The 21,837-nt window shown below is 37.7% G+C and overlaps 2 protein-coding genes across 4 annotated transcripts in view; one reads left to right on the top strand and one right to left on the bottom strand.

The window, feature by feature from the left end:
* The window catches only part of DNAH7 (dynein axonemal heavy chain 7), a 110,459-nt gene extending 96,639 nt beyond the window's left edge, over positions 1-13,820 (top strand). The window contains exons 55-65 of the mRNA XM_062002026.1: positions 584-760; positions 2,401-2,562; positions 3,291-3,491; positions 4,300-4,461; positions 5,883-6,068; positions 6,772-6,909; positions 7,618-7,848; positions 8,875-9,027; positions 10,631-10,808; positions 13,167-13,270; positions 13,606-13,820. Coding sequence (XP_061858010.1) covers positions 584-760; positions 2,401-2,562; positions 3,291-3,491; positions 4,300-4,461; positions 5,883-6,068; positions 6,772-6,909; positions 7,618-7,848; positions 8,875-9,027; positions 10,631-10,808; positions 13,167-13,270; positions 13,606-13,812 — 1,899 coding nt within the window. The 3' untranslated portion in view covers positions 13,813-13,820. The remainder of the gene's footprint in view (positions 1-583; positions 761-2,400; positions 2,563-3,290; positions 3,492-4,299; positions 4,462-5,882; positions 6,069-6,771; positions 6,910-7,617; positions 7,849-8,874; positions 9,028-10,630; positions 10,809-13,166; positions 13,271-13,605) is intronic.
* A 184-nt stretch (positions 13,821-14,004) lies between these two features.
* The window catches only part of SLC39A10 (solute carrier family 39 member 10), a 60,540-nt gene continuing 52,707 nt past the window's right edge, over positions 14,005-21,837 (bottom strand). For all 3 annotated transcript variants that reach the window (XM_062002027.1, XM_062002030.1, XM_062002029.1), the window contains exons 9-11: positions 20,595-20,785; positions 17,046-17,214; positions 14,005-16,140 (exon numbers count right to left, since the gene is read on the bottom strand). In XM_062002027.1, coding sequence (XP_061858011.1) covers positions 17,056-17,214; positions 20,595-20,785 — 350 coding nt within the window. In that variant the 3' untranslated portion in view covers positions 14,005-16,140; positions 17,046-17,055. The remainder of the gene's footprint in view (positions 16,141-17,045; positions 17,215-20,594; positions 20,786-21,837) is intronic.

Below are 21,837 nucleotides of genomic sequence, written 5' to 3'. Positions count from 1 at the left end.
GGGGAGGTACTTACTAGAAATATTCTAGAGGCTGTCCAGAAACAGATTGAATGGTGATAATTAAAAGAATTCTATTTGTAAAGGTTTACAGGATCAAAGCATTAAGCTGTCATTTAATAAATTTTCTGTCATTTTGGTGCAGAGCACAGTACCTACTTCAGAGGGAAGTTTAAAAACGAGTGTGCACAGGACTGCTTTACACAGCAGTTTTCTAAGCCAAGATCTTAACACCTTTGAAAGGTGTTGGATTCTGAGCCTTCAAAATTGCAATGCTCTCCATAATGCAGATGGAGTAAGTGTAGGATAAAATCTGACTTTCTAAACCAGCACATTAGTCTGTCCAGACATGGTGACAGAAATGAGATTAAGGATCATTTGCATATACGACTCCCAGTTTCAAATTTGTCAGAGCATCTTTTTTCCAAGTTTTACACATGCTAAATCATTTATTCTTCTGGGACTGTACCTGTGTCTGATTTTATATGCAGGAATACTGTCCTTGACATTAATATTAAAATGTTCAGGATAATATGTGCTAAATGTTACACAAAAAGAGGACATTTTGTTTTTCCTTTTAATTTAGATAATACCAATGATGCAGGAATTTATCATTCACAACCTGGGCCGTCCGTTTATTGAGCCACCTCCATTTGATTTGTCAAAAGCATTTTCTGATAGTCATTCTTGTACACCACTGATATTTATACTTTCTCCTGGTGCCGACCCCATGGCAGCCCTTCTGAAGTTCGCTGATGATCAGGTATTTCACTGTCTCCAGACTTTTAAAATATAGGTGATGCTTGTGTGTGTCTGTCTTTGCATGTTTGGATGAAGCAAGGAACTTTAAGTAAAAGTTGAAATGCCTAGATGTGCACAAAAATTTGTTTTTAACTGCCCAAAATCATGTTAAAGTAGATCTTGTGGTTCTCTTTAACACAAAGCACTAATAATGCAAGTGGATTGTTTTTAGGAATGAAACATTTGTCTGTTGTTTAGAAGAAATTCTATATGAATATTTGGGGCATATTTTATAATGTTGTGATATCGTGATCTATTTAACTAATCAGGTTGTGTAATGTCAGATAGAAAAATGGAACAAAATCATAATGATTTAAACATTCATTGTAAGGAATCTTATATGAAAATGTTGCTTGTGGTTTTTTCTTTTTTCCTTTTTCTAATAAGCATTATGTGTAATATCTTAATTAAAAATCCATAGTAGTAATATAGGACCTTTGGATCTTTTACTGTTATTTTTATGGCATTTAAAACAAATATTCCCCCCAAATCTTAAATCAGTTCTTAATGTTGAAGAGTAACAATATTAGAAAGTTGCTCTTTTCTGCTAAGGTGTATTTCTTGCATTCCTTGACTATTATTTCTGTGCTGTTGAAAATGGCAGACATACTTAAAGTGTCCAACCACCAAGCTGCAAATGTGTCCTGCATTTTATAGTAGGTCATCTACATCTTTAAAGAGCATACTGTTTTCAGAAGTATTTTGAAACTCAGAATTTTACCGTTCAGGATTAAATGCATATGTAGTTGGAGTTTTCACTGGAAGATACATAAGACTTTAAAGTCAACTGGAATTATGTGGAAAAAAAAATGAAACTATATGTTAAAATAGACTGTACATTAAATATTTCAAGAATATATAGTGATCTGAATACTCATACCAGAAGGTTTTGTTGCTGGGAAAGTGCCAGTCAGGGCTCAATAGCCAATGTGACTATCAAGCAGATGTTCTTTATTGCAGCTCTGGGTGCAGAGGGGATCGCTCCACCAAGTCTGTGCACTGTTTAAAGTAAAACTTTCTACATTTATACAGACTAGATATGCATATTCATTTAATTTCTTAGAAAAGTCAGGGTTATGCTAATTACTTCCAAGAACTCATTATCATCAGTTCCACCCGTTGTCTCGCCTTAGTTCACCCAGGTTACAACCGCTGTCATGCCTCCTTTCCGTGGTCATTGGGGAAGATCTGAGTCTTCCTCACAGTGTATTTTTCACCTTTGGCTTCCCAGTGTTTGTCCAAACCACAGGACAAGATCGAACCAGTCTTTCTTCAGGCTTGAGCAGTTGCTTATTCATTTGTCTCACTCTGATTGGTCCAAGATAAGTTCTGTAAGCTTGCTGGGTGACAATAGGAGTTAGATGTTCTGCAGTGAAGGCTTCTTGCCACTCTACAAGATTAGCAAGTTCATAAAGCTAGTACTTCTACAATGTTAGCAATTTCGTAAAGGGAATATTTTAAATACCTAAGAGTTACAAATGTATTCTTGCAGTTTTCTAGCTAATACTTTATGCCCTGTATGATGCTTCTATAAATTCTTTAATTCCATTTAGTGAATTTATCCAATATTATTCTTAATTAAAATATGCTTTCTATGTGCAGGGATTTGGTGGTGCAAGGCTTAGTTCTCTCTCACTTGGTCAAGGTCAAGGCCCAATAGCCATGAAAATGATAGAGAAGGCTGTGAAGGAAGGAACATGGATAGTTCTGCAAAATTGCCATCTGTCAAGTTCATGGATGCCAACCCTGGAAAAAGTCTGTGAGGTAAAAATAAACATTTTCATCTTATTGTAAATACTTTTGAAGACATATCTGATCCATAAAGTCAACTGAAAAGCTAGCTTAGCATACTTCATGATAATTCCTGTTAAATAAGGGCAATCATCACACATTGGTTCTTTTTCTCCTTCTGTCTCCTGGAACAGCTCACAAACATGGTGTGTCTGGCCCATTCCTTAAATGGTGAATCACTACAACAGTGTCTTGAGGCCAAGAGCTTTCATCATAGATCTGTTGCTGCAGAAAAGCAGTATGCTAAGGAATTTTACTCCTAAGCAAACACAGGTTTCCAAAGAGGCATCAATGTACATCTCTTTCCCTGCCTTAATAAACTTAATGCATTTCCAATGTATGCATATTAGAACTATGGCCCTTCCCAGAGCAGCTCTGACAGTAAGTGCAGTAAATGGCCAAAGTGAGCATACCACTGCTCTTTTGGTACAGAGCCTGCACCTGACTTTGCTCATATGCATAGAGAGCACATTTTTGTTCAAAATACTGAAGTCCTAAATAAAAATACACCAGCTCTAGGAAGGAAGTTGTCATTTAAAACTCAGTTTTTCACTATAATCACATATAAGCATCCAGGAAATTAAAAGTTTGGATTGGCATATTTTTCCACTTTAAAAAAAAAAGCCTTAATAATAACATTTGAGGTGTGTATTAATCTATTGTGTCTTCCAATTGCCTGTTTTCATATGTGTTTATTGTAGGAGCAAAACCCTGATACAACACATCCAGATTTCCGAATGTGGCTCACCAGTTACCCATCTGCCGCATTCCCTGTGTCTGTACTTCAGAACGGAGTGAAGATGACTAATGAAGCACCAAAAGGTTTACGGGCCAATATAATTCGTTCATACCTGATGGATCCAATATCCGATCCTGACTTTTTCAACAGCTGCAGCAAACCTGTTAGTAATGTATTGTAACTTTGTTAAATTAATTAAGGAAGATCCTGATGACTGTTTATGTATGTTGTGGGGGAAAAAAATCCTCCCAAATTAAATAGCTGTCATCAACTGCAGTGAAGGTGGTTTTGATTATTGGCAATAGCAAAGTAAATTTAATTTTATTGCTCATCTTCAACTGAGCTTTTGTGGTATGGCATTAATCATAAAGCCCTCTAGTTAAAAAAACAAAGTTAAGACTGGGAAAAATCTTAACCGCTGTTTTCTTAATTGCATGTTTGTTTACAAGTATATTTTACATTTTTTCTATAATTAATGTAGTTCTTAATGAGGTCATATACTTTGCTAAATAGTCTCAATTGAAAAACAAAACTTCATACCTGAAGTTTTTCTTTAAAGGCCTGAAGTCTATCTTGATGAGAAAAAAATGCAGAAATGTTGTGTGAATGTTTTACAATACAGTGCTTTAAGCACAAAACCAAAGATGCATGGTGTCATACGCATACTTGTATGTCATATATATTAGTTACATGTACCTGGATATATTACTTTAAATTGCTTTGAGGGTTCACACTGCTTAAGAGAATATTTAGAACTGATGCTTATGACAATTTGATGACTGCTGCTAAAGCCTGCTGAAGGCCTTTGTTTGTCAAGAAAAAGCTATCCCCAACTTACACTGTGCTACCAGAACAAAAGATGTTGGGCTTTTACTGACTCTATATACAGTAGTGCCATGCAGGACATGAGGAAAAAATGAAATGACTTAAGCCAGCCATGAATTAACAACAGTGTTGCATTTACTTTTAAGGCTGAGTTCAAGACATTGCTGTATGGCCTCTGCTTCTTCCATGCACTGGTACAAGAAAGGCGGAATTTCGGCCCGCTAGGTTGGAACATTCCGTACGAGTTCAATGAGACCGACCTGCGCATCAGTGTGCAGCAGCTGCATATCCTCCTCGACCAGTACCAGGTACAGCAACCTGTCTCACAGTGGTCACTGCTCCTTGCATGCATTTTCTAGGGCAGTTGCTGTGTGTACCAATGCAGGCAGAATGTTGCCATGGGTTGCAAACAGTTTAGCAGGGCAGTGAATCAGAAGCAAAGGTCTACTTCCAATGGCACTAACCATGTTCATTTTAGGTGGTTGGTGTACCGTGATCAGTATATAACTAATGTGGAAAGCTTTCAAATTACAATTTAGAAGTTCTGCCATGCAAAGTAGAGCAGTGTTTGTTTGTTCCATATAGTTGCCTTATCTGTTGGAATCTTGCCTAGGGACCTAGGCAAGAGCTGTGGATTCAGCTCTTAGTGATGTTACGGCAAGCTGGAAGATGCTGTACTAGAAAACTTGACTTTTGTGATTTACTCAATGATTAGATTGTTACCAATTAATAACAACTTTGATGTATTTGTGTAAATTTGTCAGATGTCTCCTTCCCTCTTTGCAGAGCTAAGTCAGGTTTCATAGAAGGCTCCCTGGCACTTGCTAGCACTACACAACACTCCTTATGTTCCAGCTTCCTAGCAACCCACAGTAGCCAGAATCTGTTAAAGTTATGGCTAGAGGCAGGAAGGAGGTGTTAGTTTTAAACCACCGTCAGTCTGGAGTGGTTTTGGTTATCAGTGTGGTTAATCGGTACACTGTGATTCAGCATGAGAAAGTAACTTCATGAAGATATGTCTGTTTTTTTTTCCTGTGGGAGAGAGGGAGGGGGGGCATCTGAAGGGGTTGACCTCCCATTATACTACCAAAACTTAGGAGCAAATGTAGTGCCTAGCAAGGAGGGAAACATTTTTCCTAGCAACTTGTATGTAGTAAACAGATTTCTTGGTACTTTTTTTCAACTGATTTGCTTTATCCCAGTTCTCATTGTATCACCCACTCTTGCCCTGACTTCCTGTAAATAATTTATCATCTCCTATCATTCATAATTTGTTCCTTTTATAAGCACTTAAGTCCAGCTTCTCCTAACCTCAAGACAAAAAGCGTGTTTGATTTTCTAAAATAGAAATAAAATGTATGAGTACAGGTATGTCCCAGTGACAGCAGACATTTATTTCAGAAGCATGTATAGCAAAACCAAGTAGACATAATTTTGGAAAAATTCATAGAAGACTTGTAGGCAGGGAGTTCCAACTGCATTACCATGGAAATTTCTGGTGCTGTTATTCTTCAAAAGCAGCAATGCTGGGTGATGTGATGGAAAATTGCTAAACTATTCGAAGATCGGGAGATGAGTGGTACAAGCACGAGGGCGTAGACATAAATACAGCTTTTAAACTTCTGAGTGAGAATTCTGGATGACTTGCAAATAATTTCCAGTGATACCAAGATGGCCATTCAGAGAAGGGTGAGGCTCTGGTTCAGATCATTGTCTTGCTTTTGTTCAGGAGGTGCCTTATGATGCTCTTCGCTACATGACTGGAGAATGTAATTATGGTGGCAGAGTCACTGATGACTGGGATCGGCGCACGCTCCGCAGCATTCTAAACATGTTCTTTTCCTCAGAAATTATTACAAATGTAGATTATAAATTTGATCCAAGTGGCCTTTATTTTGCTCCACCTGAAGGAGATGTAAGTATCCCAGAAGAACAGAATTACTAACAGCTTGTTTTTAAAAGACCCAGATCTATGTTTCCTCCCATTGATCTGTACCTCAGAGCTTACTGCTGTCACTACTTGCTTTTGTGGCTTAAACTTGCATTCTGTTGGGACTTGTTTTAGTGGCTTCTATGAAACAGAAATTATGTAAAAATAGCACCCCAACTACTATCAATTAAACTGTCTTTGGTCTGTGAGTCAGCACACTTAGGGGACATTAATGGAGAAACAGCTTACTGAAGCAGCATAAAGTAGGCACGAGAGAATTGATTGATCCTGCATCTTAAAGGTAGAAAGGACATAGTAATCAGCTTATCAAGCAGGAGAGTTTTGTTACATATCAGCACAATGACTCTAGATAAACAGTGGGCCCAAAAAGGGGCTGCAAGTATCATACTTTGTAAGAGAATTTCCAAAAGGTGTCAGAATTTTTGTCTGAAATTATTTAAGCAAAGTCAATCCAAATTTCAGGATGAGAGGATGGACGAAAGGAGTTTGTGGGGTGCAGCGAGGCCTTGTATTTCCTTTTGTATCTTTGTTTACACAGAGTATGGATTACACTAGGAGCATTTATGGTGGTTTTGAGATACAGCTTGCAGCCTGCTATAGGTTGTTTGGATTTGGCTGTTTCTGTGTCTCCTTTTAAGTCTATTTTTATTTTTTTTACCTTTCTTAGTACCAAAGCTATATTGAATATACAAAGACACTTCCACTGAATCCTTCCCCAGAGGTATTTGGAATGAATGCAAATGCTGATATTACCAAGGATCAGTCAGAAACACAGCTGTTATTTGACAACATTCTTCTTACCCAGGTATGTAAAGAGCAGAAGTCACACACTGTCTTACCACAACTTTCTACTTTATCACCACATTAGTATGTTCAGATATTTTTCAGGTTTTACTGTACCTTAGTGATGTATCTCCATTAGGGTGAAATTACGGTTCCACTTAGGAATCTTTTAAGGCTTTTGGAGCTTTGTATTATTCCTGTCTTCCTAAGGAAACACACTTTCTGTGATAGTGCAATCAGCTTGCACATCTTCTACTCCTGTCCAGCTTTTAACAGTATTTAACTTCTTGGCCAATTTCAATCATTTGTAAGCCAGGTACAATCTAGAGATACTATAGTTCCTATAGCTCCATGAGGAAAATGTAAGAGCTGAATATAGAGAGCAAGAGAGACACAGAGGGACAGCGAGACAGTATATATGATACTGCTCTGTGATGATGAGAGGAGAGGGGAGAAAGACTGGTTCATAGTGGAAGCAGGCTTTCAGAAAAAAAAAAAAAAGTTGACACAAACCTGCAGGAAACTACATTTTGATGCTTCTAAGCTAATAACTTATTGCAATAATGTAGTAAATTCTGAAAGGGAATCACAGGAGAGGAGTGTTGGAATGGTAACAGTCTTTTAAACAATGCTTTTTATAAGAGCTCTGCTTTCCTGTCTTTTAACTACTCACTCTTCTAAGTTCTCTCTCTTTTTCTCAAAATATTTCCAAATTTTTGTCTCTCTCTAGACTCAAGCATCTGGTGGTGGTGCAAAATTCACTGATGAAGTTGTTCATGAAGTCACAGGTGACATCCTGAGCAAACTTCCTCCAAATTTTGACATTGAAGCAGCAATGAGAAGATATCCAACCACTTACAGTCAAAGCATGAATACTGTGCTTGTCCAAGAGATGGGGCGCTTCAACAAGTTACTGCAGACTATACGGGACTCCTGTGTTAACATCCAGAAGGCAATAAAGGTGAGCTGAAGATGACCTTTAAAGGCATATACCTAAAACCTACTCAATCTCTGAGCTATCAGTGCAAATACCTTAGAGAACTGACCATGAAGTCTGATTCAGGTTGGTGAGCCAAACATTTAAAGACTCTACATTCCAAACTGTTTTATCAATCTGTCTCTATCTCAAAACTGACAGGAGTACAATCGAATATAAAAGTGCTATTGTGCCTACTACCAAAGCAGAACATTTCTAACTACAGATCTGCTGACAAAGAAGTAATAACTAGGTTCACATCTGTTTTTCTGCTGCACTGGCATGAAAGACTGCACACAACTTACACATGAAAAGAGATCTCCTCAATTCAGTAGTAGCAAATTATTGTCAGTGAGGATTCCAGTTAAGATACCACAATCTAAAGCTAGTAGTTTTTTTCAATAGAAATAAAAAGCTACAGCTGTGCAGAATACAGAAAAACATCAGTTAAAAAAAAGCAGGTTAGCTAATTTTTATTTATCATATTTTAGGTTAAGGCTGATGAGGCATTTAAAAAAATGACCCACCCCCCCCAACCCCAAAAACCAAACAAACCAACCCACCCCTAAAAAGCACCACTAACAGGGACAGAAGCTGTGTTCAAGTCAAACTAAAAAATGAAGTCTGCCACTGCAGAATCAGGGACTTGTAGCAATGTCACAATTTTGAGGAAACTTTGAATAATAATAAGAGAGAGCAATTACAGCTCAGAAGTGCTCTGGGAAGACCATGTTTCTGAGGAAGGACGGTAAGGAAGTGTCTTCCAGTATGGGCAATTTTCTCTAAAAGAGGCCTTTTCCCCAACCAAATCTAGTGAGTAACTTCCAGATCAGACCAAAGACAGCAGTAACTTTTTAGAAAATCTATTCCGTTGTTCTTGTTTTCAGTGTTGCTCCTGTCTGACACAGCTGGAACTTCCTAACAGCTGTTGAACAGAGCGCTGATGAGTTTTGATCATTAAAAGAGGCTTGTTGGGTATTTTCACATCTTCCTTTCCAAAATTTCTTTTAGGGGCTAGTAGTGATGTCTGTTGAACTGGAAGAAGTGGTAAACAGCATCCTGAAAGGCAAAATTCCAGGTCTATGGATGAGTAAGTCTTACCCAAGCCTCAAGCCTCTGGGCAGCTATGTGACTGACTTCCTTAACAGACTGAAGTTCTTACAGGTGAGCACACCCTATTTACAGAGATTTGTTCAATGTCACTAATTATTTTTGTCTCTTGATGTCAGGTGAAATCTCCACAAGTGAACACACATGCCTTGCTTCCAGTGAATAACTGATAGGGAAAGTTCAGTTCATTTGTACATCTATTTCATACAGCACTTTGCTCATCACAGCGTCTAATGAAACACTATATTTTACCACATACCTTAGGCCTCACGAAGAGAGCTGCAGTACATTAGCCATACTGTATGACAGAACTGGCTTTCTTATTTCACTGTGGGCCTCTTAAACTGCATACAGATTTGGTAGTGGTAATGAAGTTAATTAAAACAAAACTTGGAAAATACTCCTGAGTTTCTTTTTCAAGTGAGCAAAATTCAATTACTGAAACATTTTAGCACAAAATCTTGTGTCAAATGCCAAGCTTTCAGTATCATGCTGGAGAAGAAAGCTTGATCAGCTAGGGAGAATCAGTGAGGTTCTTTCACCTGTAAGAATTCAGATTCTCCAAACTGACTTTAAATGATTATCTACAGTCTCAGCACCATTCTGTGGCTAAGCGATCCAACCAAATGAAGAAAACCAATGTCGTAGCAGGTTGCCTACTCCATACCTGTTGTAAGATGTCCAGATCTAGACAAAAAGTTTACGAACAAAGTAAGTAGATTTAAAAAAAAAAAAAAAGTGTTTGGACACACATCATTAAGTCATCACATGGCAGTAACTTCCACTTGCATCTGAGGCAAGCCTGACAGCAGTATATGTGAAGAATAAAAACGCCATTTCTTGAACAGAATCCAGAAGAGAAATTAAACCTGTGCAAACACAAAACTGCCCACAGCTATAAGGATGTTTTCTTTATTTCTTGGGAGGAAAACTACTTACTAGTAGAGACAAATAGTTTCGTTGTCTTCATTGTAGTTCTCTGCAGTAGATAATTGTAGCAACATTTTTTTCAGACATTCTTAAAAACTGTTGGTTGCAGCAATCAGAAAAAAGATCTTCCTGAATGCAGTAAATACTCACTACTGCAACAGATCTCACATATATTACAACCAAATCAAAGGATTCTGCATTTTTAAAAAATAATTTTTATACAGAGGCCTCCATGGTGTAAGTCATTCAAACCAAACTGAAACCCAACCAACCAAAAAATGTCCATACAAAAACAAAACCCGTCCAACCCCCAAATCATAACAAGTTTAATTAGGACACATATCCTCCTCAGGAGGAAATCATCCCTCCTCATCTTCCTGTATACACTTAGATCATGTTTAACAGACTTACTCTAAGTTGTTCACATGAGCTAAGCAGTTCTAGGCAACAGTGGTTTGGGGTTTTTTTGTATGTGTGTGTTTGAAGGTGTTTCTGTGTTTCATCGGGTTTTTTTTTTGGTTGGTTTTATTTTTAAAACAGAAGCTAGTGCTATTTTAAAAAGACATGGCCAACATCCAAAGTTCTGCTATTTTCAGAAAAGAAAAAAAACAATCTAAGATTCACAAATGGAGAAATTACTTCTGCTGTTATTTTAGAAGGTATTTGCTTTCCTAAATACTGTAAAACACAAAAGGCAGTTCTTTTCTTTTCTCCTCTTTTGCTGCAGCTGTGGTACGAAAATGGAACTCCACCAGTCTTCTGGATTTCAGGATTCTTCTTCACTCAAGCATTCTTAACAGGTGCCCAGCAGAACTATGCTAGAAAATACACTATTCCAATAGACCTACTGGAATTTGACTATGAAGTGTTGGAAGATAAGGAATATGAAATTGCTCCTGAAGATGGTAAGTAAATGCATGACAATTATCTGCCTTTACTGATATATTCAGAAGATAACATTAATTTCACACAGAATCCCAGAATGGTAGGGGTTGGAAGAGATCACTAAAGATCATCTAGTCCAACCCCCCTGCTCAAGCTCAAGCAGGTTCACCTTGATCAGGTCACACAGTAACGTGTCCAGGCACGTGTTTTGAAGACTTCCAAGGAAGGAGACCTTCCAGCCTATTCCAGAGCTCCATCACCCTCAATAGTAAAGAAATTTTTCCTTAAGTGGAACTTTTTGTGTTCCAGCTTTTGTCCATTACCCCTAATTCTATCACTGGAAACTACAGAAAAAAAAAACAAGTGTTGCCTCATCATCTTGACATACATCTTTCAAATACTTTTAAGTATTAATGAGATCCCCCCTGAGCCTCCTCTAGACTAAACATCCCCAGTTCCTCCAGCCCTTCCTCAAGAGATTTTAGAGTCTCCTGATCATCTTGGTGGCCCTGCGCTGGACTCTCTCCAGAAATTCTCTGTATCTCTTGAGTTGGGGAGCCCAGCACTGGGCACAGGACTCCAGATGAGGCCTCACCAAGGCAGAGCAGAGAGAGAAGAGAACCTCCCTTGACCTGCTGGTCACACTCTTAATTTGTAGGCTGAAGAGTTACACAGTTAATAAATTAATCTGGAAAACATGCACACTGCACCATGAGATGCACAAAAAGTGAAGGGTTGAAATACTATTTAAGTCCTTAAGAACTGCTGACATTAGTTCACCTCATTTCATCCCTCTGCATGCAAGTATGAATAACACCAACATAGGGGACACTTTACCCCACAACAGATCAAACTTTGATTTAAATATTGAGCTTGCCCATTTATTTATTTATTTTTCTCACTCCATTAGCACGTACTTCTGAAGATTCCCTAATTCCCTAAGCCAAGGACATTTAGTAGAGAAGATAGGTATGCTACTTTATCCCTACAAAAATATCTTATGGACATGATCACACTGTGCAATAGGGCACTGATATAAAGGGGGAAAACCCCTATTTTTTGTTAAACTACTTTATTACATGCTACTTACCTGTGAATATGTTAGCTTACCCCTCCTCAGAAAATGTTAAACTGAACTCTTCTTAGTAGTTTTCTGAGGATCATTTTGATTTGAAGTTATGTAAAAAAGAAGGGCTTGCACATTGCATAGGAGAGCCATGTCCAGTCAGTTTCAAGTAATTTTCTGTTGGGGCATGTTTATTTTTTGTTTCAGAAGTTACAGTTTTTAGTCTACAGAGCAAGAAAGTACAAGTTTGATAAAAAAAACAAGCGTTGCTCTTAGCTTTTTCTTCTTGAAAACTGACAGAATGACACATAAAAATATATTTATGTTTTTTAAACAATTAAAAGACTTTTGCCCTCCTTCTTTAATGAAGTGCTTTAGAAAGGTATAAGCAAGTGGCAATCTGAAACATAAGCAATGAAAAAATGTGAAGACTTGCTATAAACAGTCTTTGACTAGTTAATAAACTAAACATGGACCAGCAATGTGCCCTTGTGCCCAAGGCGGCCAATGGCATTTTGGTTTTTTTTGGATGCATTGAGTATGGCCAGCAGGTCAAGGGATGTTCTCTGCCCCCTGTGCTCTGGAGCACCTTCCTTATGAGGAAAGGCTGCGGGATCTGGGGCTGTTTAGAGAAGAGGAGACTGCACAGGGGATTTCATTAATATTTACAAATAGCTAAATGTTGGATGTCAGGAGATGGGGCATCCCTTTTTTATTGTATCTAGTGACAGGACAAAGGGTAATGGGATGAAGCTGGTACACAAAAAAATCCCCTACTTTACTGTGAGGGTGAGAGAGTCCTGGCACAGGCTGTCCAGGGGAGGGTGTGGAGTCTCCTTCCTTGGAGGTCTTCAAAACCCGCCTGGATGTGTTCCTGTGTGACCTGATCTAGGTGAACCTGCTTCAACGAGGGGGTTGGATTGGATGATCTCCAAAGGTCTCTTCCAACCCCTACCATTCTGTGATTCTATGAATATCTTCCACTTTGGAAACATTGAAACAAAATATGTAGTAGAACATACAGAAAACTTTACCATAATGACAACTGTAAAAATAGTGTCCTGTGTGACTCATAGTGACTAATCTTTAATCTCTGTCACTCAACATTCAGAAAAAGCTGGATACACTGATATCACTGGACATTTTAACTTTACAGAATTGGAACCATAATAAGTGTAAGAAAGTTGACAAACAGTCCCCCACACTCAGTGACCTCAGAATCACAAAGTGCGCTGCACTTTGAGAGCTGCTACTCTCAGCTGGAAGGCATCTTTGGTTTTTATGTAATATCTATTTTTTCCAATTGATTCAGGGGTCTACATTCAGGGATTGTTCTTGGATGGAGCACGCTGGAACAGGCAAACTAAGAAGCTAGGAGAATCTCATCCAAAAGTCCTCTATGATGCAGTACCTGTGGTCAGTATCTTTCATTTGGTGACATTTTATAGCATATATCAGAAAATACTGTACAGAATTAATTCTCTTAAGTTCCAGTCTTGAAGGAAGTAAATGTTTTGCGTTGAAATAGCAATTCAGAGGAGATGAGCACCCTCTGCTAGTAATGATAGTGACAGGAACTTTGGTATGTCATATTTTGGGAGTGGAAACAAGAACTAGGCTTACAGGGCTATCTGTTCAAAAGCAAACACCACAAAAAGCCCAACAATGTCAAAACATTTTGGCCAAGTTGAGACCATTTCCCTATTTTTTTTTAACTGAGATGAGAACAATTATTTTATTTTTTACTGCAGATATGGCTAAAGCCATGTAAGAGAGAAGACCTCCCACAGCGACCGAGTTACCTGGCCCCTGTGTACAAGACAAGCGAGAGAAGAGGGATCCTGTCAACCACAGGCCATTCCACCAACTTTGTCATCGCAATAACTCTCCCTTCAGACAAACCACAAGGGCACTGGATCAGACGGGGAGTGGCATTACTGTGTCAGCTCAACTCATAAGCCAGTCACGGAGGTAGGTGCATTTTCCAGATCACTTACAAAGGATGCGTGTCAGGCCAGAAATGCCATGTAAAGAGAGATATCAGAATGACATTGTTTACAACGCTGCATTTGTGCTTTCCCTGAGATTTGAAACAAAATACTAAAACTCGTTGTGTGCAATAAAACCTTATAAAAGCCAACAAAAATATCTGCTCCTTGTTTAATTTTATTTCCTGAAGGCTCCTTATTTATAAGGAACATACATAAAATTAACACAACACCGTTGACAATGACCTAAACAGCATTTGATCATTTCCAGCTTTAGAAAATTTTAAAAAATGATTTAGTGATAACAAAAAGACTGATAGCTCAGCAACTTATCTTATAGGACCATAATCACATTATAAATCACATTTTAAACCATAGACTCAATTGTTAATGGGGAGGGGAAAGGAAAATAAAAATTTAAAAAAAAATTCACACCGCATCTAGCAACTACGATATTTTCTAAGCATAATCACAGCGGGCTGAGTGCAATGTGATCTACATCAAAACTCATACGGGATGTCACACAGTGACAGCATTGTAATATACAAGTAACATTTATGCCCTCTAACAAATACAAGTTAAATGAGACTCTGGATTCAAACAGAATGGAATGTTGAAGCCAAGTAGAAATGTAGTGGAATTCAGATTGTCTGTAACATGACTCAAAAGCATACGTTGGAATCATTTGGAATTCAATACTGGTGGAAACATACAGAAGTCACAGCTGTTACACTGCTCTTCATAACTTGTAATAAATAGTAGAAAATAAAAGAAAACTACTCATATGTAATGAAAAATACAGTACCTACCTTCCAGGACCATGTTATTCCCTTGTTTGAGGATGGTCTTGGAAGGAAGTTAACTACTCTCCTACAGAGGCAGTGTGTTAAGCTATAGCCATATTCCAACTAATAGAAAAGTAAATCTACTACACAAAATCTTCATTTGAAACGAAATAAAGGAAATAAACTTTTAGAAATGATTTGTCAAAATATGAGTTCAGCCACATTATGTGACCCCCCTTAGACTTGAACAGAATTAACAGAAGAGGAAAATTAAGACTCAGTTTAATACAGAAGAAACATAGGTTCTTTAACCTTAGATCCTCAGAAGGTATCCAGTTAGTTCAATCTCTTTGAAAATGGTACTTGGTGACCTAACATTGGCACTATGCAAAAATGTCACCCAGGATCTTTACACTGCAGAAATTCAGCAATCTCAAGCTAACAACAGTGTGTTTGCTAATTAGAGTCCAGTGGTAAATGTGTTTAAAAGAAGAAAAAAAGAAAATTGGAGTCCAAAACATCAAATGTCTACGTACTTGAACTCTGGGCTTTTGGCTTCTTCAATTAAAGAAATTGCACCCTTCCTTGAAATGGACCCTTAATACTGTTTCTTGATACTGCATTAGGAAGAAATACTGGCAAGAACCAACTGCTATCTTGAAAATATGTGAGCTGCTCTCAGTAAAATCCAAATTGATCAATGAAGCTTTCAAAAGTAAAGGGCCACAGGAAACACAGGTTACCTTGAAATGTAATGAAGATACCAACTGGCTCTCATTAAAGGCATTAGGATCGGTTTTTGTAGCAGCTACACTGGCACCAAGCAGACCAAAACAAAACTTACAGCACATAGTCAAAATACAGCTTTTACGTGGTATACACATAAAAGACAACTGGTACTACAGAATCAACTTGCAATCCTCACAAACTCACATATTTTTTTAAGGAAATGGGTACAAGAAGAACTAACTCATGTCTGGCAATATAAGCATATCAGCACAACCTGATCTAGGACAGCTGATCTCACCAAGTTAAGGCCCAAATTTTCAGTCTATCCTTCCAAATTACACATACCACAGATCTATCACATCTGCTTTTTGATCATCTAATTTAAATACTAAAACTGTAAAAAAATATTATAGAAATGAACTCCTTTACACTGGAAATAGAAATCTTCTTACATACTCTACTGCGAGAAATGGCTGGTGCTACAATGTCTGATATCGAGGCATTGTAGAAACAGATTTTGGTCTGATATTACAGCATTATAAATAACCTACCAGTACTACATACACAGAGCATAAATTGACCTTTGTGCTCAGGTTCAGTAACTAGCATCTTGCACTTTGGATTGGAAAAAACAGTCCAAAATAAGTGGTTTTTTTTAAAAAAAAAAACACAACACAAAAGGAGAAATTCCCATACGGATTCCCTGGTAAGAGTTTGCGCAAATTCACAGCCACAATTCTTCAGTAGTTTATGCTGCAAGTGGCACACAATACACGTTTAGCATCTGTAAAAAAGAACCGGAAATAGCTCAATAACTCCCAACATCAGAGATTTCCCCAAGCTAACACTACTTCTACCGCATTTTCCTACCAATGTCAAGGAATAAACATCAAATAAATCTTAGTCAGGAAAAACATTGTCAAACTGATCCTCAACAGAAGACAGCACTTTGCAGTGTATATTGCAACAGTGTGCCTCCTTACACATGAAGTTTATAATGATGGTGATACAGCTTAATGCATAATTGAAAAATTTAAACACCGTTTAGTTTTTGGGTTTCTGATAAAAAAATTAAACCAGCACAGTGGCTTACAGTCATGTGCTGTTGTTAGATTTCATGCTTCATACATTTCATACACTATGCAGAAGAATTAGCACAGAATTAATAGATTTACACACAGACACACGTGCATATATATATATATATATATACACACATATATATACATGCGTAGCTGTATGTATCTATATCTATACACAGATATCGAGACACATGTATGTGTTACTTAATACTCAGGTTCCTTGCAGAGGTGCAAATTTCAGCCATAATATTTTCTGAGTTCTGTTCAACTGTACTGACAAAATGGTACTTTCCCAAAAAAGGAGATGATTCACTGTATTTTTTTTTCCTTAAGCAAGCAGTGCTCCCTATATAGTACACTGAACTTGGCATTTATTTATCATATTTAGTCTTTCCTAATTGTCAATTACTTAGAGTTTAGAAGATCCTTTGGGAAATGTCATCTGACTTGAATTAGAAAAAATGCAGAAGTTAGTTGACACAGAAATGAATATGCTGTACTTCTGTAAGCAGTGCAAGCCACTGCTTCTCCTCTGAGCAACGTGCATACAATGAAACAGTGCAGACTCAAAGCCATATAGTAACGTTATTGGAACCACAGTGATTACCAGAATTAGGTCAAAACTGGATGTCAAGCACAATTTTATCTTCATAGAGGGCAATCACCAGCATGATGGCAAATCCAAGAAGCAGGCCTAGATTCTGAAGTATGAACTGCCCCACTGGACAATAACCATGCTCTTCATTATCTCCATCTCCATGAAGCATTTCTGGAAGCTGAAAGGAAAAACAGTTTAGAAAAGATATTTCACCTCTATTCCCTTTATACATGGGCAAGTTTACAAGATGATATTGTCAAGAATAAACACTTCAGAATTCAGTTATAAAAGAATACAGTAAGACATAGCTTAAACTCTACCTAACCACTATATTTGGTAAAAGGATGATTGCATCATGTGTTTACAAAACAAACTAAAAATGCCTTTCCTTTCCTTTGGACTTTTTTTTCTTTACTGGATCACTCATCTACTTGGACTTTAAGTTCCTCAAGATAAGGACCACTCAGCATTCTTTGAGTTGTGCTCTTTGAAGTTCTTTTACTGAACTTTAATTAAGTCATGCTCAAATAAACATAATAAAGTGCTTTGACCACTTCTACAGTAATTGCATTACTATAAATATACCCTTTATAATGACTTGGCTGATTAACTTAGGCATTCATTTGTCATGTTACATACACAAATTCACATACCTTTCCCCTTTAAATACAGGAATAACAACTACAAGTAATTCAAAAGAAATTCCATATAAAGTTATAAAAAGTTCTCAAAGATACAGATATTCCTTATATCCCTCACCAATGAAGGAAAGTCAAATATTACTGACAAAAGCAACAAATAAATAATAGCTGACTTGAAAGATGCAAAAATAGATTTTATGAAGTGTCTAACAAAGCCACCCATACAGAAGAGAAAGAATATGTTTTACAAAGAAATTAATTAAAGAAATCATGAGGTGAACAAAGAAATTCCTTCAAGACACATTTAGCACATAAAAAGATAATACAGAATAAAATGGAAAAAACTTGAGGTAGTACACAGCTCAAGTCTCTATTTATTGCTCTTCATTAGATAGGAGAGAATAGTTTTGGTTATTCTGAGCACCTGAATACAGCAAAACAGAGAATGACAAATTATTAGAGCATCAAATCTGCTAAAAACCCAAATATGTTAATCATCTGGCATTACTGTATCTCAAAAAGATACATAAAGTTTACAAGTACTTTGACTCACTGACTACTGAAATATAAAAAAACCCAAAAACCAGAACTGGTATGAAAACTGTTTATCATCTACACAATAGACCAGGCAGCCTAACAGCAAGCACCACACCAAATGTAAGAGTACCCTTAAGTCATTAAAAGAAGCAATCGTAGACTTTACAGTGCTGAATATTGCCATATAGCTCTCCTGTTGGCAGGCAACACTTGTTGCAGAATTATTTCTTTCTTTTTAATAAATCAGAGTTGTGGTCACCAAGTAATACGAAACCTAACTAGAGCATTGTGCTAGAATTGCTGCTGCCAAGTCTCACCTTCGTGTTTCTTGAATAAAAGATCTACATGTAATTCAAGTTTTGTAGCCAGCATCTAGAGAAACATAATATTCCTGTTCCAAATCTAAAGATGCTCTTAATAGTGAAAGAATATTCTGGCATCAGTTTCAAAACCTAGGAAGAGCACAGTACTCCATTACGTCCAAGGTTTCTGGTCATGGACATGAAAAAGGAGAGTATGATGAATAGAAGTGCAAGTCTTAGCTACAAATAGTGACAGCTGGCATTCCCAAAACTGTGGAACAAAGACCAACTACAGAGGTAAATTTGCCACAGGTCAGAACAGCCGAGACAACTTCTGCTGATACCAGTAAATACAGCAGAAACTGAACTCGTGCTTTCAGCAGTCTTCATTAATGCTTCAGTGATACCACTGAGGCTGAGAAACCACAGACTGAGCAGCCACAGCCAGGAACTGGCAATTACTGACCATACCATGGCAGCAAAGGGGAGAGGGATCTTAGTAACATCAGCTGCTTTGGTTGGCACTGGGGAAATAATCCCACACCAGCGCAGACATCTGACAGCCTCATAGACAGGGATCTGACAAAGCTGTGATGCTGCTTCAATGAGAATCACTGAAACTAGATGTCTGTCTGTGGCTTCATGTAACTGACAGATGCCTGACTGCTTCAACAAGTCAGCCAGTCAGAGTCAAACAGCACATGTTTCACTCCTGCACCAATTAACTTTTGAGGAAGTTGCTAAAAATGTGGTTTGAAAACAGGATGGTCAGCAAAAATGCATGTAGGAGAGCAGAACTGGCTAATACAACTAAGGCAACAAAATCTCTAAAGAAATTTGGAAAACTGAAAACGCATGGTCTATAATACTTCAGAACAGTAAAATATTCTATTATAAGCACAACTGAAACAGGCTGGTCCTCATTCCAAAACACTCTCTACAGAAATGCCATGAGGTTAAACAAAGTCTCTATTGGAACATCACTCAAAGCAGTGTTAAAATCAGTCAAAATACAGGTTTTTTATATAAGCAGGATGTAGCCATACCAGGTGATCCTAGTAGCAATGTACTGATAGTAAGTAGATGGCTGCTTAGTCTATTTAGGGAGAAAAAGAACAGCTGTTGAGGAAGCTTGCCTCTGCTTTAGATTTCTGTACTAAGAGTAGTTTGTGAATGAAGCAATGGAAACCTAGGGAGTCACTGCACAAAAAGCTGTCTGAACCCTTATCAATTAAAGCTTTAACTAGGTTGGAACGTCTAGTCTTTTTGGTTAATAATTTAAATCAATAGGAGATGTGTTTTTAAAATTCAGGGAAGTGACACATCTTTTTCTCTGAATATTAAAAGCAGGAAGAGCCTTACAAAATGCCCCCCAAATAAAGCCCAATCTCATCATTATCAGGCTTGAGAAAGACAAGAAGTGAGAAAATGGATTTACTTAATACATTTCTGAAGCAGCTTAGTAGAGAAACCAGGATTGAATACGGACTGACACCATGTGCACAATGGCATTGCTGCCTGAAGTATCTGGATATATCTACGCTGTACACACACTAAATTTAGCGCACCTAGAGCTTCTTCCAGCAGCAGCATTTTTCCACCAGCTAGTTTTAAAACATGCTAATCACCACAAGAGCTCCTCATCCTAAAGGTTCAGACTAAGCTTTCCAGAATCAAGTATGTGACAAATTTTGGTGAAGAACAATTCTAAATACTGGATTGAACTCCAATATCTGGTTCCCCATCCACAAAATGAGAGAATCATCCTATTTTTATTAGTGGGAAGTTGTTAGTTTATCACTGGGAAGTGTGTCTTTCCCAACTCGCTGCAGTTCCTATATTTTAAGAAGAGTAACTGGCAGACCTCAAGTAGCAGTAACCCAAATGGGTAAGCAACTGTAAAACTCCACTATATCTCTCAAAAGTATATGCAACATTTTTCAAAAGCCATAGAACTGAAACAACCGTCTACTGTCTACAGATATTTGTTATAACAAAAATGTTCAGTTGTAGGTGCCATTTCATGTCCTAGGATTCCTGCATGGAATAGAAAAATGACAGAATCACAACAATCTTACCATGTCAACCAGTGCCACGTAGAGGAACATGCCTGCAGTGACGGCAAAGATCCACAGGGTGATGTTGTTGGTGTACTGTCCCACCGCAGTGCCAATCAGCATCCCCACGTATGCCATCATGGCTGACAGCAGGTTGTACACAATAGCTTGCTTCACTGTCATACCTGCTTTAAGCAGCACAGCAAAGTCACCTACAATGGGGACAGAACACAGGGCTTTAGTATCAATGCTTTTTGGGAGAGCAAGCAGATGAATTAGTCTATATATACATCTCACCAATCCAAGACGTTCCCAAAATAAAATGCTGCTACAGAGGCTGAAAGGAAGACTGGGCATCAGGATATGACAGCTCTTTAAGAATTGTGTTTATATGCAGCAATCTCTTGATTGAAATATATTTTAATATAGTTATAATATATTTGTCATGCTGTCAGAAAGGTAAGAGTGATTAATGGTTAAAGGTAAATGGAAGAATCGAGATCTGGTCCTCCCACAGAGAATACATGTGTTCTTACAGACTCGCCCTCAGAGTTCTTCATGCCACATAAAACCAGAGGTTAGTTTTGACCAATACCCATGAAAATTCCTCTGAGCTATATATGCTTCATTCTACAAATTCAAGGGGATGATAACAAGGCGTTAGTCCGTACGGAACGTGCCCAAGGATTTGAGAGATCCGACACTGGGAAATGGAAGACTTATATCTGGAAAGAATGACTTCACATCCATGCCGAATCAACTTCCTGGTTTAAAGACCTGCCAGGTTAACTTTGGTTGTATTCAGGACAGCCTTGCTAAAATTTCTGATAAATGTGTATGATCTATAAAGATCTATACTAGCTAGAAAGATTTTACTCCCTTCAAACTGAACTCTTGTGAATACAAGTGATAAGCACACTAATTTATATTGCAATCCTTTATATCCTGCAGCAGCTTCACTCGATCAACATTGTCAAACCACAAACATCTATTCTGTTATTTCCCATCTGTGCCCATTACTTACGTTATACGTAGTATCTGCCTATATAAAATACTTTCAACTCATCACCTCTAAGGGTTTTTTAAGTACTTGCTTTACCTTACTTTTGGTCATTCAGACCTAGCAGCTAATCAAACAAACAAGCTAGCTGTGAAGACATATATAGTTTAATCTAACACAATTTCTCTTTACTGGCAAAAAAAAGACTTCTTTCTCTGGCTGCTGTTTAAGTCCTGGGGTACACTAAAACTTAATGCAATGTGC

This window comes from Colius striatus, chromosome 9, assembly GCF_028858725.1.
Source record: "Colius striatus isolate bColStr4 chromosome 9, bColStr4.1.hap1, whole genome shotgun sequence".
NCBI classification, from domain to species: domain Eukaryota; kingdom Metazoa; phylum Chordata; class Aves; order Coliiformes; family Coliidae; genus Colius; species Colius striatus.
Note: the sequence above shows the minus strand (reverse complement) of the source record. Positions and strands in the feature narration are given on the sequence as shown.